Source organism: Talpa europaea, assembly GCF_964194135.1.
Source record: "Talpa europaea genome assembly, chromosome: X".
Taxonomy (NCBI): domain Eukaryota; kingdom Metazoa; phylum Chordata; class Mammalia; order Eulipotyphla; family Talpidae; genus Talpa; species Talpa europaea.
Genome location: NC_140081.1, coordinates 54128320 through 54155940, shown reverse-complemented (window position 1 = coordinate 54155940; position 27621 = coordinate 54128320). Strand labels below are relative to the sequence as shown.

General features: G+C 36.3%; 1 protein-coding gene and 1 pseudogene across 2 annotated transcripts in view; one reads left to right on the top strand and one right to left on the bottom strand.

Moving 5' to 3' along the window:
• Positions 1-27621, top strand: part of RPS6KA6 (ribosomal protein S6 kinase A6) — a gene marked incomplete at its 3' end in the record, with an annotated part of 242802 nt that overhangs the window by 173327 nt on the left and 41854 nt on the right. The window contains exon 18 of the mRNA XM_084259149.1: positions 26091-26252. Coding sequence (XP_084115275.1) covers positions 26091-26252 — 162 coding nt within the window. The remainder of the gene's footprint in view (positions 1-26090; positions 26253-27621) is intronic.
• On the bottom strand, positions 1527-2422 carry LOC311186945 (exosome complex component RRP43-like; annotated as a pseudogene). The gene has a single exon. The product of its transcript is annotated as an exosome complex component RRP43-like (transcript).

Here is a 27621-nt window from a genome sequence, read left to right as displayed (position 1 = left end):
TGTCTATTGATTTTGTAACTGGTTTATTGTTTTAGTTCTTCCATGGGTATTTTTGGGTTCTCTATTATATTATCTTTCATGTCTTTCTCTTGTCTCATTTTTCTAGCTAGGAATTCCAGTATTATCGTGAGAAGCATTAGTGAGAGTGAAAATCGTTTTCTTGTTGCAGGTCTTAATGGAAAGATTTTCAGTTTTTCACCATTAAGAATGATGTTAGCTGTGGGTTTTTCATATATGACTTTTATTATGTTAAGACATGTTCCTTTTAAGTGCAGTTTTTCTTGGCCCTTCATAAAAGGATGTTGGACTTTATCAAATGCTTTCTCAGCATTTCTTGATATGATCTTATGCTTTTTTAATTTTTCTTTTTGTTAATGCGATGAATTTTTTTTTTCACATGTTGAACCATTCTTGTGTCCCTGAAATAAATCCTACTTGGTCATGGTGTATAATCCTTTTGCTGTATTGTTGGATTCAGTTTGTGAAGATTTTATTGAGGATTTTAACATCTATGTTCATTAGGACAATTGGTCTGTAGTTTCTTTTTGTTGTGTTGCCTTTTTTTTTTTTAATTAATGTTGGCTTCCTAAAATGTATTTTGTATTATTCCTTCTTTCTCATTTCTTAGACTTTTTGGAACATAAGCATTAGTTCATCTTTGAATGTTTGGTGCAACTTGCTTATGAAACCATCTGGCCCTGGGCTTTTGTTTTTGGGAAGTTTTGATTACTGTTTCAAACTTTTCCGTGCTTTTAATTGGTTTCTTGAAATTTTCTACATCTTCATTATTCAGCTTTGGGTAATTGTATAATTTTAAAAATTTGTTCTTTTCTGGACCGTCTCCATGTAATGGGGTGCTCCTTTCTTTTTGTAGTTGACTTCTTAATTTGATGCCTTTGTGGTTGTCCAGTATATTTTGATGTGCCCTCATTTGGTGTATTTATATTGATGAGTCTTGTGTCTTCCTGATGCATTGTCCTCTTGACCATTTTGTAGTGTTCAATCTATGTCTCTTGTCACCTTTTTCAGCTTAAAGTCTTCTTTATCTGATAAGTATGCCTATCATGCCTTCTTTTGAGGGTCATTTGCTTGTTCGAATTGTTTTCTGCCCCTTTACTTTCAATGTCTGTTTATCTTTGGAACTTATGTGTGTTTCCTGGATGCAGCAGAAGGTTGGCTTCTGTTTTATAATCCAACATGCAACCTTGAGTCTTTTTATTGGTGAATTTAGTCATTAACATTTAGGGTGATTATTGATACATGGACATCTGTTATTGCCATTTCTTCATTGTTTTGTGTTTCTATTCAATAAATTGTCAGTACTTCATGTTCATTCCTCTGTTGGTTTACATTTATTGGCTTCATGTAATATTTCTTGGACTGGGTCTTTACTAGTAGTGATATTCTGAAGAACTTGTTTGTCTGAGAAGGTAAGGCATGCAGTCCCTCTGTCCATATAAACCTCGAGAAGGCCCTTAATTGTGGTGTTTTTTTTTTGGGGGGGGATACTTTTAATATTTCATCAATCAGTGTTTTATTTTCACTTCCTTATGTTTTGTAACTGCTAGTCTCATACAGTTTTGAAGTTTAGTTCCAGTTTGCAACTTCTACCTGGCTTGTAATGGCAACATAGCTTTCCTTCCATCCATTGCTACTGTTAAGGTTTCAGTTTCCAGATGCTTCTCCTATCTAATACGGTCAACTGTGAGCAGAGTGTCATCAAATACAGCAAAGAAAGTTGCAACTAGATAAGTTGTAACATACAAATATTTTTTTCTTTAAATTGATGTCTAATAAAGAGGTTTGTTCATTTATACTAATTTCAGGCCACTGTACATTTTTTTAAAGGCACTAACAAAGCAAATGTACCAGGATCCAAAATGTTTCCATCATAGTTGATGCAAATGAAAGCCTAGTATAGAGCTCAAGCATATTTTCCTGGAAAAATGCATGTCCTCTTTTTGAATTATCTGTGAATTTTCAGTAACATCAGTAATGAACTAGCTATCTACTTGGGCATCTTCCTCAAGAGGTCCAAATCTCATTGAACAGAGATGGTAGATCCCCATTAGGAACAACATATACTGCATCAGTGATATCCATTGGTGGTGTTGCAAATTCCACTTTAATTCCACAAATTACTGTAGTATTTTCCAGCTTTATTAAAGCAGAACTCTCTGCAGTACTGATTGAACCTATCTTGATATTTGAGGTTCTGAATTCACCAAATTCTATTTCATCAGGATGGCAGTTCTCTTTCAAAAACCTCCTGTAATATACCAGAGATTCTACAGTTTTGAATTCAGATGTCATCTTCCCATCAGATGCTGGCCTCTTCCTTTTCTTTCTTTTTTTTTTTTAATATTTATGTCCTCATCTGCTTTTGGTATCAGAGTTATGTTAGCCCTAAAATATTTTGTAATGATGCCCCTTTCTTCAAACTTTTGAATGGATTTGAGAATTTGATAGATCTCACTAATGAAACCATCTGGTCCTGGCCTTTTGTTTTTGGGAGACTCACTCATTGCTTCAATTTCCTTGTTTTTTATTAGTCTGTTCAGGCTTTCAGTGTTGGTAGGTTATATGCTTTTGAAAACTTCTCTTTCTTTGAAGTTATATAATTTATTGCTATGAAAATGACCACAGGTCTGTGTGTCTGTTTTTGTTACAATAACATACTGTTTTAATTATTACGGCTTTGCTCTGATAATCTGTATTTCTGAGATTTCTATTGTAAATTACCTTGTTTTATTTGATTCTGTCAGTTTCATCCCTTATTTTCTTAGTGATTCTTTCTAGCATGTTTCTTTGATTTATCTTTTCAAAGAACAGGCTTTGGTTTCATTGATTTTTTAATTTATTTTGTTTATTTACAATTTAATATTTGTTACTTAATTCCCTCTAATGGTTTTTTGTTTCATTTGTTCTCCTTTTTTGTAGTTCATTAGATGTAAGGTCACACTATTATGTAATTTGGTTTTTTTCACGTTTTTCTTGGTTCTTCCCGTAGGCCTGTATTACTGTATACTTCCATCTTAGTACTGCATTTGCCATGTCCCTTAGCTAGCTCATATCTCTATTTTTTGTCCATATATATTTTCATTTCTCCTTTGATTTCCTGGTTAATCCAATAGTCATACAGTACTATGTTGTTTAGTCTGCACATATTTATGGTTTTTCCTACTTTTTGTGTTGGTTTCATTTTTTTTTAAATAATAAATTTTATTTTTATATACCCCATACAATTTCAACCCCCCCATTCTGACCCCAATCCCTCCCCTCCTGCCCCCCACCCCCCAAAAAGTGTCTCTGGTTCATAGTTTTTTGTTGATTTTCATTTTCACTTTCTTATAGTTATTCATTTTCCTGGTCCATTATTTAAGTTTTCTAGATTCCTGCTATGAGTGAGACCATCCGGTATTTTTCTTTTTCTTTCTGGCTTATTTCGCTGAGCATGATCCCTTCCAGTGCCATCCATGTTGCTGCAAATTGCATGTGTTTATCTTTTTTGAATGCTGAGTAATATTCCATGGTATATATGTACCACATCTTCTTGATCCAGTCATCTATTTTTGGGCATTTGGGCTGTTTCCAAAGCTTAGCTATTGTAAATAGTGCTGCTATAAAGATAGGGGTGCAGGTGCCCTTTTGAATTAATGTTTCTGTGTTATTTGTGTAAATACCTAGGAGTGGAATTGCTGGATAATATGGAAGCTCCATCTTTAGCATGTTGAGGAATCTCCACACAGCTTTCTACAGTGCTTGGACCTGTTTGCACTCCCACCAGCAGTGCAGCAGAATTCCTTTTTCTCCACATCCTCGCCAACATTTGTTGTTGCTAGTTTTTTTAATATGTGCAATTCTCACTGGTGTAAGATGGTATTTCATTGTAGTTTTGATTTGCATTTCCCTGATTACAAGTGATGTTGAACATTTTTTCATATGTCTGTTGGCCATTTGCATTTCCTCTTCAGAGAAGTTTCTTTTTAGCTCTTCTGCCCATTTTTTGACTGGATTATTTTCTTTGTTGTTGCTGAGTCTCATCAGCTCTTTGCAGATTTTTGTGATCAGTCCTTTATCATTAGTGTTGGGTGCAAAAATGTTCTCCCAGTTGGTGGGGTTTCTCTTTGTTTTTGTTATTGTCTCTTTTGCTGTGCAGAAGCTCTTTAATTTGATGTAGTCCCAGCTGTTTATCTTTGCCTTTACTATCACTGCTTTGTATCTCTATGTCTTCATAATTTTTTTTAGCTGGAAATCCTATCTTACCTGACATAAGAATTCTGTGTTTACCTTTTCAAGGCACTATTTGCTTTGAGAATTGTTTTTTCTTTATTTTTGTTAAGATTTACTTTATTTAAATAAAATATAACTGGTGTCTAGGCCAGAGGTGTGGGGTGGCATGAGAGGATGCACCAGAGACAGAGTGGGGAGCAGAATAGGCAGATCTACTGAAATATACTGCTGAGGGGTGCAGCAGGCAAGAGAGGAGAATATCAAATGCTGCGTCTTATGTGGGTTAGCTCCCCGACTTGCAATCAAACTGATGTTGCAGTGTCTGGTGATAGCTTGAAATCCCTGAGACTTTAATCCCTGCACCACCAGGGAGGCCCCCGGAGAATTGTTTTGTTTTCGTTATCAGACTAATGGCTTTGGTTTTAATACTCATCATTTTAAATATGTAATTTACAATGTTAACAGTTTATAGGATATATTGTAGGAAAATAACTTATTTTTATGATTTGATATATTTTGTATCATTTTTCATTTTTGTACAATGTGTGCACTTTCATCTCTATTATAGTCCTCATGAAATTCCCACTACCCACTTACCCATGAACTATCACCATGGTCCCTTGTGCTCTTCCCACCCGTTTTGTTTTTTCGACCTTTTTCTTGGCACTTGTATATTTTATGCATTCATATAAGTCTCCTGAAGACCATAAAATGCTGTGCTTTGTGTTTTGATCCAACCAGCCATTCTATCACTTGATGAATTTAGTCCGTTTACATTAAGGGTGATTATTAATATTGTTTCCTGGTTCTTTTGATTTCCTTCATCTAGTGTTGTGGATTTCTCTTTGATAGAGAGGAGAGTGCCTCTCAACATTTTTTGTACAGTTTATGTAATGTTGGCAAATTCCTTCATCTTCTGTTTTTCTGGGAAGTCCATTATTTCTCCCTCATTTCTGAAAGAGGGTCTTGCATGGTATGGTGTTAGATTCTTATTGCTGCCAGTTTTTATATGTAAGCATTTTGAATATGTCATTTAATATTCTTTGCCTATAAAGTTTTTGCTGAGAAGTCTGAGGAAAGACTGTTGGGAGTACCTTTTTAAGTTATCTGCCTTTCCCCCCTAGCTTCTTTAAGTCCTTATCTTAGATTTGAAATCTTGGTAGTTTCACAACTGAGTCCTGGTGTATTTTTCATTGCAGTTAGATAACCAGGTGTTCTTTTAACTTCATGGACTTTACATACTTATTACCTTGGGAAGTATTCCTGTATTAGTTCTTTGAGTAAGATCTGTTTCCCTCAAACTCTCTTCGCTTCTGGGATACCTGTTGTCCTTATGTTGATTTTCGTCATTGGATAGTTCTTAATGTGTTTATTTTTTTAACCTTATTCTACTTTCTTCTCCATGGACTTTTTCTGTACTGCTCTCTTCATGATCATTGATATGATCCACTCTTTTGTCTGTTCTGCTCCCATAGCTCCCTCTTGAGTTCTTTATCTTATTTATTGCCCTCTCTATATCCTGAATTCTATTAACTGAAGCTTCAGTTTCTTCTGATTTTTTGTATCAGTTTGACTTACGTTTATGTATTTTTCCCTGTGTCTTTGAGTTCATTACATTACTTTTGAGCACTCTGTTAGGTATAAATAATCTTCCTTCTCTTTGTGGTTAGATTGTGGAATTTTCTCTCCTTGTCATGTAATATTCCCTATTGTATCAAGGTGTCATGTGTTATAATTTTTTCCTTGCATATTTTGCTACTTTAAATTTCCTAATTAAGAGCAAGAACAAACTATGCATCAAGCAGGACTGTGAGTGGAAAGGAACTATTTCAGCCACCACACCCTGTGAACTGGAACTGTGGAGAACCATGCAGGATTTGCCGTGGAGGTGAGCGTAGGGCTCCAGGCACCATTAGAGAAAAATAAAGACTCACAGGAGACCTACAAATAGCCTAAGGCCAGTCGGTAAGTGACCTAGGCTTGCGTGGAGACACACAGGAGCCCTCATTGAGGTGAATGTCCCTCACTGAGTAATTAGAAACCAGGCGCCTGGACACAGGAGCTGGGTGCAAAAGGTGCCATTTCTGCGGACACATAACTGGGCTACAGCCCGCATCCTGGACCTGAAGGCTTTGGAACTGAGACCTGGGGCATGGAATTCGGGGCGTGGGATCCCCATGACAGTGGAGCGCAAGGCAGATACAGCACCCCATGCAATTGAGGCTCCCCACACCACTCCTACTCTGTTCTTCTGGACCCATGGGGTAAAAATACAGTTTCCAAAGGACACTAGGAAAGATCTCTAGCACCACCTAGCAACCAGAAAAAAGTCACCAACACCCTATAGTTGGAAACCAGGGATCCCAAAAACACTCTCAGGCACTGAGAGAGGGTGGGCCATGCAAACGGGGGTAAGGAGGGAAATAAGGTGTGGAGCAAGACCCCATCCTGGAACTGAGAGCAAGGCACAGGATGTGGGGCGTGGGACACGCCATAGCAGTGGGCACTGCACAGGGTGACAGCCAGCATTTTGGATCTGATAGCCCTGGAACTGAGACCTGGAGTGCAGACTTCAGTGTGCGGAATCCATACAGCTGCGGGCACGACACCTGGTGAACAAGGGGCAACACAGCACCCGCCTTGAATAAGAGCCCCTGTGTTGAGGTGCTCCCATCCGCCCGTCCCCCCTCCCCCCACTCAGAGAACCACTGGGAAAAAGCACAGGTTAGCAAGTACGAGTCTCTGGCTCTACCTCGTGACCAACACTAAATCACCAACTCACTTATTCCCTGTTGGAACTGAGTTAATACAGAGGGAGGGAACTATAAGTGACAGAACTCAGCAACACAGCATCAACACACTATTGGAGTTTTGGCCTACCAGTGCTGGTCTCAGTCTGGTAAACAGTTTCCAACACCCCTAAAGGCACACTCAAAAGAGGTGCCCGCCAACACCAGTGGCACAACGTCCGAACACATAGAACTAATTAGAAAACAAACAACAGGGAGAAGAATAAAATATAAATAGCCAAGCAAGCCAGCAGGAGGACACACCACAAAAAGAAACACAGTCACCAGAGCTCAGTGATGACATGGAAGTACTTCTTGGCCTATCAGATAGATAATTAATAATCATCCTGATTAAAAAGCAGAAAGAAAATAAAAAGGAAAAAAGTGATTTGAGACAAATAATCACTGAACCTAAGAATGAAATTGAGACCTTAAGAAAGGAAAGAAAAGAAAGACAGATAAAAAGATTATTAGAGGAGATAAAGAACTCTGGGAAAAGCAATGAAAACAGAATTGATGAAATGGAAGAAGAGATCAGTACTATCGAAAATACAAAAATAAAAAGAGCCAAAATAGAAAAGGAGAGAGGACCTCTCCAGTGGCTCAGCAGTTGAGCACTGGGTTGCAAAGCTGCTTGCAGCCTCTGCAACGCCAATTTAATCCCCGGCCACCGGGCAAGGGTACCACATGGCGCGCAGACCTCTCCTGCTGCCCACTGCTCCCCTCAGCAGTGTACTTAGTCACTCTGCTTATTCCACTCTCCGCTCTGGCTCTGGTGAGTTCTCTCACCCTCCCGCGCCTCTGACTGTACCCAGTGCTTGTATAAACATATAAACCTTAAAAAAAAAAAAAAAGAAAATGAGAGAGACGTGCAAATGAAGCAGTCTAAGAGGATACTCTTAGACAATTATCAGACTCCGTGAAGAGAGGAAATGTAACAGTTATAGGCATTCCAGAAGGTGAGAGGAGAGACAAAGTTACTGAGAAATTATTCAAGGAGATAATTGAAGAAAACTTTCCAAGCATGATAAAGGAGATGAATATAGACGTGCAAGAAGTGAGAAGAACTCCCAATTAGCATTATGAAAACTACGGCAAGACACCTAATAGTAAAGCTTGCAAGAGTCCATGACAAGGAAAAAATAATGAAACTGGCAAGGGGGAAGAAACAGATAACTTATAAGGGAAAACCAATCAGGTTAACTTCTGACTTCTCTGAAGAAACATTACTGGCAAGAAGAGAATGGAGTAACATATTCAGCAAACTTCAAGACGGCAAATGCCAACCAAGACTACTTTAACCTGCAAAGCTCTCCTTCCTCTACGAAGAAAAAAATAAGGACCTTCTAGGAAAAAAAAAAAAAAAACCTCCATAAATTCATTACAATGAAATCCCTACTCCAAAAATTCTACAAGAACTCCTAAAGCCAAAACCAACAGAGGAATGAACAAGAAGAACAGAATAAAACAAGGGATAAAATCACAAAAAAGACAAACAAAATGGCAAACACAGACACCAATGTATCACTATTAACTGTAAATGTAAGTGGACTAAACTAAGTAAAAAGATAGAGTAGCCGGCTGGATTAAAAAACAATCCAACCTTCTGCTGTCTCCAGGAAACACATTTAACCACAAAAGATAAACGTAGACTGAAAGTAAAAAGTTGGAAAACAATTCTACAGGCAAATGGGCCAAAAAAGAAGGCAGGAACACCCATACTTATATCAGATGAAATAGACTTCAAATTAAAAAATGTAAAAAGAGACATAGATGGACACTACATTATGGTCAAGGGGACAATACATCAGGAAGATATACCACTCATCAACATATACTCACCAAATGAAGGGGCACCAAAATATGTTAGACAATTATTATCTGAAAACAGATATTAAAGAAAATAGATATATAGTGGGAGACTTCAACACCCCACTGTCACCAATGGACAGATCAATGAGACAAAAAATAAAGACACTAAAGCCCTAAATAAAGACATTGAACTGATGGACATAACAGACATCTATAGGACACTGCACCCAAAAAAAATCCGAGTACACATTTTTCTCAAGTGTGCATTGATCATTCTCCAGAACCAATCACATACTGCGCCACAAGACAAACATCAACAGATACATGAAAATCAAAAGCAGTCCAACTACTCAGAACATAAAGGCATCAAGCTAAAAATAAATCATGAAAAAAAAAAAAAACAAGGAACCTTCCCACTTTATGGAAATTGAAATCCACACTACTGGAAGACCACTGGACTAATGAGAACAAAGAAGATATTAAAAAATACTTTGAGTTGAATGACGAGGAGGACACCACTTTCTAGAATGTACGGGATGCAGCAAAAGCAGTAATAAGAGGAAAATATATAACAATACAGGCTCACATCAAGAAACAAGAAAGAACTCAGAAACCATGTAATCTCACATCTCAAAGAGCTAGAAAAAGAACAACAACAACAACAAAAAAAAAAAAACCTAAATCCAGCAGAAGAAAAGAAATAATAAAATCAAAGCAGAAATAAATGACATGGAAATTTAGAAAAATCCAAAAGATCAATGAAACCAAAAGTTGGTTCTTTGAAAAAATAAACAAAATAGACAAAAGAAAACACGGGAGAAAACACATAAATAGGATTATAAATTAAAGAGGAGAAATCACAACAGACTCAGTAGAAATCAAAAGAATAATCAGATTACTGTGAACACTTATACACAAACAAATTCAACAAACTACAAGAGATGTACAAATTCCTAGAACTATTTAATAAAATCAAAAGCTGGACAAAGAAGAAATAGAATAACTAAACAGACCAATTACAAGCAGTGAAATTGAAGCAGTAATCAAAGCACTCCCCAAAAACAAAAGCCCAGGACAAGACGGCTTCACAAATGAATCCCACCAAACGTTCAACAGTGAATTAGTGCCTATCCTACACAAACTCTTTCAAAAAATTACAAAAGAAGGAATACTACCACATATGTTCTATGAAGCCAACATTACACTAATAGCAAAACCCAACAAAGACAGCACAAAAAAAGATGCAAGAATCCTCAACAAAATCCTTGCCAACAGAATCCAACAATGCATCCATAATATAATTCACCATGACCAAGTAGGATTTATTCCAGGGACACGAGAATGGTTCAACATCCGAAAATCAATCAGTGTAATCCAACACATCAGTAAAAAGAAATATAAAAACCATATGATAATATCCATAGATACTGAGAAAGCATTTGGAAAAGTACAACAGCTATTTATGATAAAAGCCTCTGAAATTCTCGGGATACAAAGAACACACCTAAACATCATAAAGGCCATCTATGACAAACCCACAGTCAATATCATTCTCAATGGTGAAAAGCTGAAAGCATTCCCATTAAGATCTGGAACAAGACAAGGATGTCCACTCTCACCACTGCTTTTCAACATAATACTGGAAGTCCTAGCCAGAGCAAAAAGACGACAAAGAAATACAAGGAATCCAAATAGGCAAGGAAGAAGTCAAACTATCACTATTTGCGGATGATATGATAATATTCATAGAGAGCCCCAAAAACTTCATGGAAAAACTAATTCAACTAATCAATCAGTTTAGTAAAGTGGCAGGATACAAAATCAATGCACAAAAATCAGTAGCCTTCCTATACACAAGCAATAAATCTGAAGAAGAAATCAAGAAAACCATTCCTTTTATTATTATCAAATATTTGGGAATAAACCTAACAAAAGAAGTAAAGGACCTATACAAAGAAAACTATAAAACACTGTTAAAAATATAGAAGTAGACGCAAAGAAATGGAAAGGCATCCCCTGTTCATGGATCGGAAGAATTAACTATCAAAATGGTCATCCAACAAAAAGCAATCTACAGATTCAGTGCTATTCCAATTAAAATTTCAATGTCATTCTTCGAAGAAATAGAAAAAAAATATTGATGAAATTCATATGGAGCCAACAGAAACTCCGAATAACCAAAACCCCCCTGAAAAAAAAAAAAAAAGGGAATGGAGGCATCACTGTCCCAGATTTCAAACTATACTACAAAGCCATAATAATCAAAACTGCATGGTATTGGGACCAGAATAGACACACGGACCAATGGAACCAAATAGAAAACCCAGAAATAAACCCATAGGTTTATGGTCAACAAATCTTTGACAAAGGAGCAAAGAATATGCACTGGAGCAAAGAAAGTTTGTTCAATAAATGGTGCTAGGAAAACTGGGTCGCTACCATGCAAAACAATGAAACTTGAGGGCCTCCCCAGTGGCGCAGCGGTTAAGCGCTAGGTTGCGAACCTGCCCACAGCCTCTGCAGTGCCGGTTCGATCCCCGGCAGACTGGGATCACAGACTTCTCCTGCTCCCCGCTGCTCCCCAAAGCAGTGTATTTTGTTGGTCTGCCTGTTCTGATCCCTGCTTCTGTTCTGGTGAATTCTCTTACCCTCCCATGCTTCTGACTGTACCCAGTGCTTGTATAAATAAATAAATAAATCTTCAAAAAGAATAAAAATTTAAAAAAAGGATGAAACTTGTCTTCTACCTCACACCATGCACAAAAACCAACACAAAATGGATTAAAGAACTAGACATAAGACCTGAAACCACAAAATATATAGAAGGAAATATAGGTGAAGCATTACAAGACATGCATCTCAAAGACATCTTTACAGACACATCACCCAAAGCAGTGATAGTGAAGGCAAAGATAAACAGCTAGGACTACATCAAATTAAAGAGCTGCACAGCAAAAGGACAATAACCAAAACAAAGAGAAACCCCACTGACTTGGAGGAAATTTTTGCATCCAACACTAATTATAATCTACAAAGTGCTGATGAGACTCAACAAAAACAAAGAAAATCATCCAGTCAAAAAATGGGCAGAAGAGCTAAAAAGAAACTTCTCCAAAGAAGAAATACAAATGGCCAACAGGCACATGAAAAAATGTTCAAAATCACTTGTAATCAGGGAAATGCAAATCAAAACTATAATGAGATACCATCTCACACCAGTGAGAATGGCACATATTATAAAAACTAGCAACAACAAATGTTGGCGAGGATGTGGAGAGAAAGGAACTCTCCTGCACTGCTGGTGGGAGTGCAAACTGGTCTAACCACTATGGAAAGCTGTGTGGAGATTCCTCAACCTACTAAAGATAGAGCTTCTATATGATCCAGCAATTCCACTCCTAGGTATTTACCCAAAGGACACAGAAACATCAGTTCCAAAGAGCACCTGCACCCCTGTTTATAGCAGCACTATTTACAATAGCTAAGCTTTGGAAACAACCCAAATGCCCCAAAATAGATGACTGTATCAAGAAGATATGGTACATATACACCATGGAATATTACTCAGCATTCAAAAAAAAAATAAACACATGCAATTTGCAGCCACATGGATGGCGCTGGAAGGGATCATGCTCAGCGAAATAAGCCAGAAAGAAAAAGAAAAATACCGGATAGTCTCACTCATAGCCGTGATCTAGAAAACCTAAATTAGGGACCAGGAAAAAGAATAACTATAAGAAAGAAAATATCCAAATCAACAAACAACTATGAACCAGATACACACTATGGGGGGGGGAGGAGGCATTGGGGTCAAAATAAGGGGGTTACAATTGTATGGGGAATATAAAAATAAAATTTAAAAATATTTATGAAAAAATATAATAAATAAAAATAAATTACCTAATTAAAAAAAATTCTGTATTAGTAACTTCAATAGTTGGACTATTACTTTTCCTGAAGTAAGACCTGTGGTTTTGTTGGATTTTATTATACTTTTCAGCTTTTCTGATGTCAGTAGTTACCAACACCTGTTTCTTTAGTTGCTTAGTAACCAGGATTTGGGAAGAGCTAAGAGGTGGTCAGCTAATGGTTGTAATATCCTGTAGGTGATGGGAAAAATCCTGGCTCCTGTTTGTGATACCACTGATATCCCTTTTCTCTGGAGTTCAGATTTCAGTCTCAGAAATCTGTGCAAGTTCAGTTCACTTCACAAGATCAGGAGCAATCCAAGTGTTGGAGAAAGAATAGTTCAGTCTAGAACACTTTTTCTGCTAATTTCTTCACTGGAGACCCAACCTGTTTGGAGCTCTCAGGCTGTAAAGGTTTCCCCTCTTTCAAGTATGTGTTCTTTTACACCTCCTTCACTCTCTACTCCCTATTGTACACTCCAACCTGGTTGGAGCTCACTGACTGTAAAGGTTTCCCCTCTTCAAGTATGTGTTCTTGTATGCCTCCTCCACTCTCCACTCCCTGTTGTACATGGCTGAGTCAGTTTCCTTGATGGCTATATCCCCTACCCCATACCATAGTCTTCAGGTGTTTATCCCACCCTCCTTCAGTACAGTGAAGAGTGTATTTCCTCACTGTTCCTTTTGGTGCAGTCTTTGCTGGTTTTCTTAGGGGTGTTTCAGTCTCAACCTAAGCTGTGGGATTTTCTCAGTGTAGTGCCTCTTAGGAACAATGAAATGGTCCTCCTTTCTTGCTATCTTGGTGAGGTTATCTCAATTCTGTCTTATTTTTTGAGATATTCCTATTGTGTTTTGTTTAGTTTACATTTCCATTAACTTATGTGTTATTTCTCCTCATTTTTGTTTGAAGCTTGTACTGAGGCGTGTGTATTATGGACTAAATTTGTGGCCTGATACTTGGTTTGATCTAAAACTTATGGGCTGCCTTTTTATTCTCCTCCTCCATATTGTGTAATTTAGGTATCTTTTACCTCTAGATTTGCTTCATGTTTTATTGTTGCTTTGTAATAGACCTTTTTATACTCCAATCAAGTACAACATTTTGTTGGTTGCTTTTATTTTTTTAACCCTTTCTGCATTAAATTATAGTGTAGCAGGGTGAATGATTTTCTTTTGAAAAATTAATTTTACTACTTTACTTCCATTTGTTTCTTGCCTGTAAGGTTTCTACTGGGTAGTCCATGGACATTCTGATAGATGTTCCCTTATAGTTCAATCTTCTTTCTCTCAATGTTTTTAGTATTTGTTCCTTTGTATTATCTTTCAATAGTTTTATATAGTGTGTTTTGGGGTCTCTTGGTGTGGTATTATTTTATTTGGAATTCTTTGGGCCTCTTAGATTAGGATATCTGGTTTGTTCCCCCAATTCAGGTGGTTGTCAGTGATCATTTCTTTAAGTAAAGTTTCTGTGACTTTCTCTTTCTTTCCTTCTTGTGGGATCCCTATGATTCAGATTTCCTCTCTCTTTAGGTTGTCTCAAAGAATTCTTAGATTGCTTCCCTTTTTTTGGTTCTTTTGTATCTTTGTTGTTCTGTTTGTGTGTTTTCTGTTATTGTGTATTCAAATGTGTTAATTCTTTCTATTACTTGCATTTGTCTCTTTTGAGGCCCTTTATTATATAGTTTAATAAAATTATAAGCATTTTAGGTCCATTAATCCTATTGGTAGTAGTCTCATATTTTCTCTATCTTTATTGTATTCTTGTTTTGGATCATCCATTCTTTTTCTTAATTCAACAACCATGATTATAACTGTTCATTAAATTCCTCAGGCATATTCCATCGGTCTGCTGGATTGAGACTTCTCTTGTTTTTTTTTTTTTTCACTCTAGTGTTTGTGATATGTTCTTCTGTTACATCATTTTTAATTTTTATGAGTTATAATAGGGAACTTCCTTTTCTTGTGATAAATTAGTTTTATACCTCATATAGCTATTTGTAATCCTAGCATTTTTACTCAGGATCTTTTAGTTTCTGTTAATTTATAAACCTATGAACCTGTTCAGATGATGGGAACACTGATACAATTTAGGGGTAAAAGGTAGGAAATGGGAGAGAAAAGCATAGAAAGGTTGCCCCAGTGAGCATCAATGATTCATACTTCCTCGACTACTTTGGGTATCTCGGATGTGTAGTAAGGATCCATATTGAATCCTTAATCTTTGGCCAGTTTCTCAACTAAAATATCATATGCAATTTCATGGTTGCCTCAACCTCTAGCTGTGGTTGAGAAGTAGGTTCAGGAGCTTGTGAGAATTATAGGTGCACAAGCTTGGAATTACTCCCTTTGCTTTTGGATTAGGAAACCTTGCCCTAGGGTACATTCTCCTATTATTAAGGTCAAAGTGCTCCAAATTCAAGTTAATGACTGTATTTGCTTGTCTTGATTGTGTCTTTTGGTGACAGTAAGTCACACAGCCACAGGCTAAAAATAATAACCCCTTCTGTCATGAGAAACAGATAATCCAGTCTGACTCTGCCAGTTCCAACGCCAACCTTATTGTTTGGGAGCCACTGAATACAGCCAGCTATCACTCAACAGCCTTTCTCCTGTAGTTCTCCAGTGGTACCCCGTTGTCTTATATTCCAGTCTCTTTAGTAACCATTTCTTCAGTGTAGTCCCTCAATTTTAAAGTCCTTGATGTGGTCATGTGCCCCTGGGGTAACAATAATGGAATGTCTCTGCATGGCGCTATTCCACCCACTCATAAGTTGTACTGCCCCAATATTGTTCTTTGCATAGTTTCATTATGGTTTTCTCTACCCCTGTGTTGCTGTTCTAGTTGTATATAGTAGCTATCAATTTATCTTTCAGAGGTCATCTATTTCTTGTTGTAATTTGGTTGTAAATAGGTACAGGAAGCAAGCCTGGTATCTTCAATCTGCTGCCATCTTGCCAGACTCAAGCATATTACTTTTACAAGTAGTTTGATTCTATGCTTTTGAATAATGTACAGTATTGTAAACCAATGTTACCTCAATAGAGAAAAAATAAATGCATAAAAGTGATTTGAATGACATGCTTGTATATAACTTTGACTTTGGATTTATTAAGCCTAATTAAACTTAAAAGTGAAACATAAAATATTTATCCATGTATTTGTTATGAATATTATTCAAATTAAACTATATCTACTATATAGTTCTGCCACTAAGAGGACTGTGTAACTTGGCACCATCCCCTCCCTAAATACAGTGAGAAATTTGGACCCTAAACACTTGAAGAATTTATTAAAATTTATAGAGGAGAGGCAGGCCTGTCATTTTACTTCCTGTCTCTTCATAAATATTGAGTTACCAGTAGAAGTCAACTTTTATTATATTGGGTTGTTGGAAAAGTCATGACACATTTTTTTCTCTGTTTTTCAAAGAAATAATATGTCATCACTTTTCTGGCAACCCAATATATAAGCTATACTATACAATATATAAGCTATACAATATAAGCTATACAATTAAAAAAAAATAAGAAAAATAAGTCAGCACTCAGTTTTGTGTGTGAAATTATTGGACACATTTTCAATATTTTGAAAAATAGTCTATATTGGTAAAGTAGTTCTTTTATTGTTTAACTCTGTATTGTCTTCATCAATACTCTCTAAAATAAAAGATGACCAGAAATTTTGAGAAATGGAAATGATAAACTTCTTCAGTTTATTATTTTAGACACCTTACTGTTCTTTTTTAATTTAAAAAATTTAATTGAAGGACAGGCCACCCTAAGAAAGTGCACCCCCACCCAGTGCTCTGCTACCAGCAACTTGGAAGCAGACATTATTTACTGTGCAAGGCTTTGTCCTACATTGCTGGCCCTGAGCCACCCTCAGGAATTGCAACCATTCTAGTGCTTAGCTACCAGCACCTCAGGAGCAGACACATAGTCAGGCCACACAACCTTGCCCTTCGCAGTGGTCCCCAGCCATCCTCAAGAAGAACATCCCACACAGTATCCACCTACTAGCATCTCGGGAGCAGACGCACACTCAGTCCAGACTGCAGGGCCTCACTCAATATGTGGGACACTAGGCACCCTTCAGAAGCTCCACCTATGCTGGAACAACCCACCAGCACCCTGAGAACCAGTGTAGGCCACAGCATAAGTCACTAGGGCTCTAACAGTTGCCCTTTGGATAAAATATGTACTGTACCCAACCCTCCCAGCTACCAGAAACAGGCATGGGGCAACCACTTCCAGGCACCACAAGGTCCCAACAAGTTGGTACTTAACCCAGTGCCCTTCCAGCCCTCATGATCACCAGAACCAGCCCTGGAGCTGCTGCCCATGAGTGGGATCAGGTTCCAGCAAATAAGTCCTTAAACCCAGTGACCTCCCAACACTCCAGCCACCGGAACTAGACCCACTAGTACTTCATTGGAGGTGGTAGTACCACCACAGATCCTACAAGGCCCCAGTAGCTGTGCCTAAGATTAAGGAAACACCTAGAACAGTGGAAGACAAGTACTTACACTAAACAAAATCCTGAACTGTAGCAGAGCAAATCCAAAGTAAACCATGGGGAGAAAATAAAATCCAAATGGCCAAGCAAGTTCTCAGGAGAACAGTACACCACAGAGAGAAAACCAAACCCCATAACCAAACTATAAAGACATGGAAGAACATTTCTACCTATCAGACATAAAATACAAAATAGCCATGATTAAGAAAATAAAAGAACAGCAACAATGCAAAGGAAACTCAGAAAAGTAAATCAGAGGTATCCAAGAAAACAAACAAAAAAGAAATATATGAATGCTGTAAAGTACACAATTAACAAGCAGAAGTTAAAATTGAAAGTTTAAACAAGAAAATAAAACAATCACAGGATGTAAAAAGATCAAAGGACGAGGTAAAAAAATTCAGAAGAAAGCCATGGAAGTACAATAAACCAAATGACAAATAGAATCAGTAATCTTGAAGGTGAAAAATGAGGGGAAAAAAAAGGTAAGAAGGAAAAATAGAGATACAGATAAAAAGAATGAAGAAATACTTTGAGGATTGGTCTGACACCATAAACAAAGGAATTATAAAATTCATGAGAATCCCAGAAGGTGAGGAGAGGGAGAAACTGAAAAAATAAGGACATAATGGAAGAAAACTTCCCAAACTTGAAGAAGAAACTCAAGAAGGAAGCAAAAGGAACACTAAGCTACCTAACTAAAAGGAGCCTACAGTAAGGACAAATTGTAATAAAGCTTCCAAGAGTCCACAAAAAAAAAAAGAGAGAGAGAGAGAGAGAGAAGAAAAAGAAAAAGAATGAAGCTTATGAGTGGGAAGTAACAAATAATCTATAAAGGAGCACTGATTAGGCTAACATTGGACTTCTCTGAAGAAACACTATGTCAAGAATAGAATGGAGTGACATCTTTAAAATACTGCAGTTCAAAAAATGCCAGTCAAGAATACTTTTCTTGTGAAGCTCTCCTTTCTCTTATAAGAGAGAAATCAGGACCTTCTCAAAGAAAATCTAAGAGATTTTGTATCCACTAAACCCTCCCCCCCCCAAGAAATAGTAAAAGGAGCTTTAGAATTTAAGCCAAAGAGAAGAATGAACACAAAGAACTGAACAAGTAATTAAAACCACAAAGCTAGGAAGAAAATGGCATCAGCAGAATTTTATATAGCAGTAATCACTCTGAACACTAATGGACTGAACTCCTCAATTAAAAACCACAGGGTATCTAGTTGGATTAGGAAACAGGAGCCAACTCTATTCTGCCTCCAGGAAACACATGTAAATTCCAAGGACAAACATGGATTGAAAGTAAAGGGATGGAAAACAATCCTGTAAGTGAATGGCAGCTAAAGCAAGGCAAGAACAGGCAAACATATCAAAAAACAGATTACAAAGGAAACGAGACTGGGGTGGGCACTATATAATGATCAAGGGAACAATGGAAGAACAACAATAATATATGCCCACAAATGAAGGAGCGCCAAAGAACATCAAACAATAATACAATCAAATCTGAAAACAGACATTGGAGAAAACATACATATGGTTGAAGACATCAACAACCCACTCTTACCAACAAGACAGAAAATAAGCAAGGCCATAATCACCCTAAACAAAGAATAAATCCTCCTCAAGTGTACTTGGGTCATTTCCCAGGATTGAACACATACATGGTCACATGGCAAGCATCAACAAATTCATGAATATTAAAATCATACCATGTATCTTCTCTGACTTTAATGCGACTGAATTACAAATCAACCACAAAAAGAAAACAAGGAAATACTCTAATACATGATTTAGTAGTGTATAGTTTAATATATACGCTACTAAAGGATCACTGGGTTAGTGAGGAAATCAAATAATTTAAAATATCGTAAGATTTATTATAATGACACAACCTTTTAAATGTAGAATTGAAACGGGCGGAGAGTGCCACAAAAGAAGTCACAGGGCAGGAGGCCAGATGGAAGGAATGGCCACCTACCTGCCCAGGCTCTGAGACCAGATCTGGAGCTACCAAAAAGCCCCAAAAGGCCAAAGACCAAAACCAAGAGCTATAGACTAACAGGACAGTGCCCAGTAAGAGGAAAGGCCGCTGTCTGTGGGTTCTCACCTGTGTGCACAATTGCAAGAGACCTTAGACTCCAGGAACAACAACCATGAGGTTTTATTTTACAAACTGGGAAACAGCTTACTGTACACACAAGAGGCTGGCGATCTCACTCTGACAATGTCAGAGACAGGACTGAGGCCCAGTCTGTGACAGAGTCCTTCAGCTTCTCTTCCCTCCTTGGAGGGCAGCTGATAGATGCTGCTTCTTTCTTCAGAGGCTGGAGCCATCTTCTTTTCTTCAGGGGCTGGCATCATCTCTCCCTCTTCTTTGGGGGCTCCCTTGTCCTCTTCTCCGAGGGCTGAGGTCATCCTCTCCTTTTCTTTGGGGACCCCTCAGCTCCCTCCAATGCTGGCTTATATCCTCTTTCACCCACAAGTCTGATTGGGCCATTTAGCACCAGTCAGCACATGGCTTGCACCTGATTGGTCTATTACAAATGGCAGTTACTGAGCTTTGAGGAGCAACTGCCACAACTGACTTGTGGTAGAGCAGCAGGTTGAAAAGACACTACTGCTTCTGCTGGCTCCCACCACTGAGACAGCTGGGTTCTGGTAACAAAATGAGTTATAAGAGGGAATTATATAGAAATATAGGCCCACATTAAGAAACTAGATTTTGCCCAAATAAACAACCTTGTCTCTCTTCTCAAGGAACTAGAAAAAGAACAAAATAAAGATCCAAAATCTAATAGAAAGAAGTAAATAATACAAATAATAGTAAAAATAAATGAACTAGAAATCAAGACAGTTCAAAAGATCAGTGAAACCAAAAACTTGTTTTTTGATCAACTAGACAAACCTCAGGCTTAGCTTTTTAACAGAAAGAGGGAGAAAACTCAATAAAATTGAGTATCAAAAATGAAAAAGAAGTTACAATAGATGCTGCAGGAATACAGAAGGTAATAAGAGATTACTAGAAACATTCATATGCAAACAAATTCAACAACATAGATGAAATGGACAGACTCCTAGAATTATACAATCATCCAAGACTGGATAGAAAAGAAATAGAAAATCTGAGCAAAATAATCACTAGCAAAAAAATTGAAAGAGTAATTTTAAATCTCACACACACAAAAAAGTCCAGTACCAGATGACTTCACAAATGAGTTCTACCAAACCTTCAAACACAAATCAATACCAATCCTGCTCAAACTCTTCCAAAAAATGGAAAAAGAAGGAATTCTTCCTGACACTTTCATGAGGCCAACATTGTGCTAATACAAAAACCAAACAAATATATCAAAATGAAAACTACAGGTCAGTCATCCTAATGAACACAGATGCAATTATTTTCAATCAAGTCTTAGCAAACCATATATACATTGTAACCAAGTGGGATTTATATTAAGAACACAAGGATGGTTCAGTAGCCAAAAATCAAGGTAATTTACCACATCAATGAAAGGGGGGGGGACACTACAGGATCCATTTATGGTGAAAACCTTTGAAAAATTGAGAATAAGTGAAACATAACATAATAAGTGCTATATATGACAACCACTGCTAATATCATTCTCAGTATGAAAATTGAAAACCTTTTGACTAAGATCTACTACAAGACAATGATGTCTACTCTCATCACTACTATTCATATTATTTGAAGGTCTAGAGAGAAAAATTAGGCAAGAGGAAGCAATACAAGGAATCCAAGTTGGGAAAAAAAGAAGTAAAGCTATCTTTTGCAAATGATACACTTATATACATCGAGAACTCCTAAGATTCCATGGAAAACTAATTAAAACAATAAACCAGTTCAAAGTGACAGGATACAAAATCCATCCACAAAATCAGTTGTCTACCTATATACAAGTAATGAATTAGAAGAAGAAATGAATAAAGGCATCCCATGTACAAACTCATTAAAAATGCATACCTGGGAATAAAACTAACAAAGGAGGTAAAGTACCTAAACAAGGAAAACATTGTCAAAATAGTGATCCTATCCAAAGCAAATTACAGATTCAATGCAATCCCAATAAAAATCTCAATGGCATTCTTCAAAGAAATTGAATGAAGATTACTGAAATTCATATGGAACCACCAAAAAACCTGAATAGCCAAAGCTTTCCTGACTAAAAGGCAGGGAAATGGAGGTATCATACTTTGGGACTTCAAAACTATAATATAACATCATCATAATTAAAACAATATGGTACTAGAATGAAACAGACACATAGAAAAATGGAATAGAATTGAGAGCCCAGAAATAAAACCATACATTTATGGATAAGCAATCTATGACAAAAGAGCAAAGTATATAGGCTGAAACATGGAAATACTCCTTCATAAATGGTGCTGAAAAATTGGACTGCCTCATGCAAAGACTGAAACTATATCATTATTTCACACTATACACTGAAATCAAATCAAAATGCATAAGAATCTTGGATGTACACCTGAAACTATATAATACTTAGGAGAAAACAGACAAAATACTCTGTGACATAAACATTTTTGTGGATGCAGCAAGGAATACAAAGGAGAAAGTAAACTACTGAGACTACATCAAAATAAAATACAGTGAAAGAGACCATAACTAAAACAACTAGCTATTTTGCTGAATGGGAGAAATATTTACATACCATACATCTGACAAGGCACTGTTATAGAAGATCTATGAAGAGCCCATAAAACTCAACAAAATGAAATCAATCCAATTACAAAAAAAAAAAAAAAAATAGGCAGAAAAGCTTATAAGGCACTTCTCCAAAGAAAACATGCTGATAGATGGCCAACAGGTAAATGAAAAAAATGTTCATCACTTTTTATCATGAAAATGCAAATCAAAACCACAATGAGATACCACTCATACCTGTGAGAATGACCCATATTAAAAAAAATAATAATAACCAAGTGCTGGCGAAGATGTGCAGAAATAGGAACCCTTTTATACTGTTGGTGGGAATGTAGACTTGTCCACCCCTTATGGAAAGAAGTGTGGAGGTTCCCGAAAACAATTAGAATGGACTACCATATGGCCCAGCAATACCACTCTGAGGCATCTACCCAAAGAATACAAAGACACTAATTCAAAAGGAAACCTGTAGCACTCCTATGTTTATAATAGCACTGTTTACAATAGCCAAGATAGGCATCTGATGAGTAGATTAAGAACATGTGATATATATTTACAGTAGAATACTACTCAGCAATCTAACAAGATAAACATGCCATTTCTGGCAACATAGATGGAACTGGAAGGGATTATCCTAAGTAAAGTGAGCCATAAGGAAAAAAATAATAATGATGTTAATGTTAACTCATCACATCCATGAGCACTGAATAATAACGGTTGGTTTCATTTATATGTGGTATATAGGGGAACGAAACAAAAAATCAGACCTAGACAAATTTTAAAACCAACACTTGAAAGCTGACCATAAATCTGAGGCTCCTAGGAGGAGAGCCCCAGTGGTCTATGGTGGAGGACTGTGGGTACTTTAGTGGTGGAAAATCTATGGTGACCACACCTGAGGGAGGAAAACCTATATTGTAAAAAGACAAATAAGGGTATAAAATAATGGTATGTCATTAATAAAGAGAAGCTATTGATGTAGCATTGCATTATAACATATAAATTTATAGTGTTCATTGTTGAGAATGAATATTTGTATATGCTTCATTAAGTTCATCAGAATTAAAATTCCAATTCTGTCCTTCACCTTCCCATTGTCACATTTTTCTTGATTTACACACTCTTCTCCCTTCTCTCCTGGTAACAATTACTGGTCTTATATGCCAGAAGCTTTTTTTTTTTATTAATTCATTTATTTTTTCATTTTTTTGTATATGCAGCACAGTATTTGTACTATGCAGTATTTGTCATTTTCTGGCTTATTTCATTGAGCATAATTCTCTTAAGTTCATCCATGTTGTTGCAAATGTCAGGATTTCATTGCTTTTTACACATGAATAAAAAATTGTGTATTAACTGCATTACATTGTGTATATAACTGCATCTTATTTAATTTATCATCTGTTGGTGAGCACTTAGTTTCCAGCTCTTGACCGTTGTAAATAATGCTTCAGTATATATGGTGGACCTTGTATCTCTTCTAAGTAGTGGGTTGTTTTCTTCTCGGGTAAAATGCCCAAAGTGGGATTACTGGATTATATGAAATTTCTATTTTTAATTTTCTTGGAATCTCCGTATTGCTTTCCATAATGACTGCACCAATTCACATTCCCACTAACAGTATACAAGGTTACTTTTCTTCATATTATCTCCAACACTTTCTTTTTGCCTTTTGGTTAATAGCCCTTCTCAGAGATGTGCGGTGCTATCTCATAGTTGTTTTGATATGTGTTTCTCTAATAATAGGATATAGTGAAAATCTTTTTCGTATGCCCAATTGCCATTTGTATGTTTTCTTTGGAGAAGATCCTCTGCCCATTTTTAAAACTTGGCTGTATTTTGTTTCTTTGTTTTTATTTGATAGAGTTTTTATGTCTTGGCATATTTTGAATATTAACCCCTTGTCATGCATATTCTGTGCAGATATCTTCTGTTTAGTAGGATGCCTTAATTTTGAGGCAGGTTTCTTTTACTATGCAGAAGTGTTTAAGTTTGATGTATTACCTTTTGTTTACTTTTGCTTTCCTTTCCATTGCCATTGAATGGATTCCCACAGACATCTCTAAAGCTGATGTCAAGGATTATATGTCCTATGTTTTCTTTTATGTGTTTTATGTTCTCAGATCTTATATCCAAGTCTTTAATCCACTTTGAGCTAATTTTGTATATGGTGTTATATAGCAATCTTATTTTATTATTTTGCATGTAGCAGTCTAATTTTCCAATTACTATTTGTAGAAAAGACCTTCCTTCTTTCACTGTAAGCTCTTGGCTACCTTGTCATAAAATACTTGTCCACATGTGTGTGGTTTTATTTCTGGGCTCTGTTCTGTTGCTTCATTTATATTTTTTCAGTACCCAGCTTTTTTAATTACTATCACCTTATAGTATAGTTTGAAGTCGGTGAGTATAATATATCAATTTTTGTCCTTTTTCCTTAGTACTTTTAGCTATTTGGGATGTTTTGTAGTTCCATATAAATTCCATGTGTTTTTGTTTTTGTTGTTGTTCTCTTTCTGAGAAGAATGCTATTTGGATTTTGATAGGGATTGCATTAACTTGTTTATTGCTTTAGGTAATATAGCCATTCTAATGATGTTAATGTTAATTCACCAAATTCATGATTACTGAATATCTCTTCATCTCGTTGTGTCTTCTATTTCTTTCAACAATGTCTTGAGGTTGGTATATAGGTTTTTCACTTATTTTGTTAAAATTGTTTCAAGGCTTTTCATTTTTTATGCAATTGTAAATGAAATTGCTTCCTTAATTTCTCTTTCTGCTAGGTTCTTGCATAAATTAAGTAAATTAATGACATAAATACAGTAAGCATTTCTGCATGGCAGGCATTTTAAAAGGCATTGCATACCCAAACATGAGTTAGTCTTGTTTCTTGTCTTTTTAGAGCTTTCAGTGTAGTAAATGAAGTATATAGCATCAGTAGGTAAATCATCACATAGAAAATTTCATTTATTTTTCTATTTCTACATTTCATTTGGTTCTTATTCATTGTCGTCTTTTTTTTTTTTTGGCTTGCTTTGAAAGCCAAAAGTTGCTTGCTTTGAAAGCATGTTTTATTTTACTTCATTGAGACTACTTTCAATGGGCACTTAATTTTTAAATTCCTTTTATATTTAATCCTGTGAATTTTAGTACTATATTTTTATTAATTATAGCTGACATAAAATTCTGTAAGTTTAGGATATATAATGTGTTGAATTGATATATATTTGCATTGTAATATGAACACTAGCCTAGCTTTTGCCAGCACCTCCATCACATCACATATAGTAGCCACTTTAAAATCCTCTGTGTTAAGTCCAATGTGGTTCATATTGGAGTTGGAATTGATTTTCTTTTTGCTTGACATTGTGTTCCATTTTCTTGGAGATTTTTTGCATATTAGATAATTTTGCATTGTACACTGTATATTATAAATATTAAGTTATGTATATTTATGTCTTCTGGCTTTATTAACTACTTTGAACTTCTATGCATTTTTGATTCAAGGATCAATTCTGGCTCTTTCCCTTACAGTATTCCTCCACTCAGCACTCACAGTTTCTCAGTATCTCTTTTCTGTTTCTCCAGCCTGGTAACAATATGGAATTTTAAATGTCTATCTTCACAATTCTGTATCATAGGGACTGCACTTAACCCTTGTCTAAAAGCCACAGATATGGGAATCTACTCATATAACTCCCTGTAGTTCCTCTTTCAGCTGAATGTGTACTCCCCACTAGAGTCTGTCTGCTTCTATTCACTCTCCAGTACCTTCAGGTAGTTGATTTTTTGGTATTTTGTCCAGGTTGTATAATTTTTTACTCTGTGGAGGATGCTGTTGAATAGACTATTAGTCCATTACACCCAGAAGTGGAACTGAAAATTGAATCTTGATACTTTGAGACTGAAAGTGGCTACCAAAATACGTGGCTTGGGTAGAAACTGGACCATCTGTTTGATAGAGATAATTTCTTTGTGATACTTCAAATTGTCTGTGCTCTGAAGATTGCATGAAGTGTCATTACCAAAATTTTCATTGAGAAAGTTCCTTTTCCTGGAAATTTATTAAGTTAAAATGTTTTATTTCACAGATACTTAGCTATAGAAATTTAATGATTTTTTTATCTTTTATATTTAAGGTTGTTCATCGTGATCTTAAACCTAGTAATATTTTGTACATGGATGAATCAGCCAATGCAGACTCCATTAGGATCTGTGATTTTGGGTTTGCAAAACAGCTTCGAGGAGAAACTGGACTTCTCTTAACTCCATGCTATACTGCAAACTTTGTAGCACCTGAGGTATGCTTTATAACTTCATATAATGCTATATATACATACAATATGGTAGGAAGGTAAAAACTGAGTTATCTTGTTCTTCCCCAACTATAAAGCTCTTTATATCACTAAATTCTCATTATCCATAAAATAAATATTCACACTAGTAACTAGTATCTGAAACCAGCCTGAATGTAATAATCAGACTATTTTATTTTGTTGGATTATGTACTAGTTAAAGAATCATACCATTTTAGAGCTGGGATGGAGAGTTAGAAATAACTCCACCTTTGACATATAAAATATTCTAAACCTTCTAGGAAACTGAGACTGTTGCTTAAAAAGCATATTCAAACACAGAATTCACTTATTAACAAAGACAGAATAGATTTATGTCTATATTTGGTTTGTACTGGACATGAGGTATTGTTTAATTTTCCACATTACATCAAAGGGTAGTAACAATCCTGATTATCTTTTGGATCTTCTAATTCCTAGGGAAAAAAAAACAGGTTCACAGGGTGATCCCCCCCACCAATAAACAGTTGAGATTTTTCTTTCTTGTCATATAACATTCATACATATGTCTTAGAGAAAAAACTCAGGAAGGGCAAGGCTAGAGAGGTTCTTGGGTTCAGGTTTCACATTTTGCAAGGTCCAATACAGTTATAATCACGGCGATATAACTTTTGGCAGTGGCAACTCCCACAGTGAAACTATGGCTGATAAAAAAAAAAAATCAGGGATGGCATTAGCCATATATAATAGATTGTTTATAAGGTTTTTGTGTAAGTTAGGAACTGTTCTTAGGTTATAAATAATGCTAACTCACATGAATTGTTGTATATTCAATACCAAATAAAATACAAAAAAATCTTCACGCTTCTGATTTGAGTTTTTTTCAAGTTAGAAAAGAGGAAGATAATTTGAGGATGAATTCCATTCTCATGGGCATGTTTTCTGATTTTATTTTTATATCAAATACTAACTCTTTCAGGATAATCTTTCATATTAGATATAAAATAATCCATTTGTATTTAAATATCAACAAAACTTTATTTTTGTGTAGCTATTAGAAAAATAGTATTTTGGGTCTCCCTGGTGGCACAGCGGTTGAGCACTGGGCTGTGAAGCTGCCCACAGCCTCTGCAATGCCAGTTCCATCCCTGGCCGGTGGTGAGGGTCCCACATGGCGCAACAGACCTCTCATGCTGTGCCTGCTGCTCCCCTCAGCAGTGTACTTTGTCGGTCTCCCTGTTCTGCTCCTTGCTCTGGCTCTGGTGAATTCTCTCACCCTCCCGTGCTTCTGACTGTACCCAGTGCTTGAATAAATAAAATAAATAAATCTTTAAAAAAAATCTCTTAAATAGACTAAATTTTCCTTTAAGATATT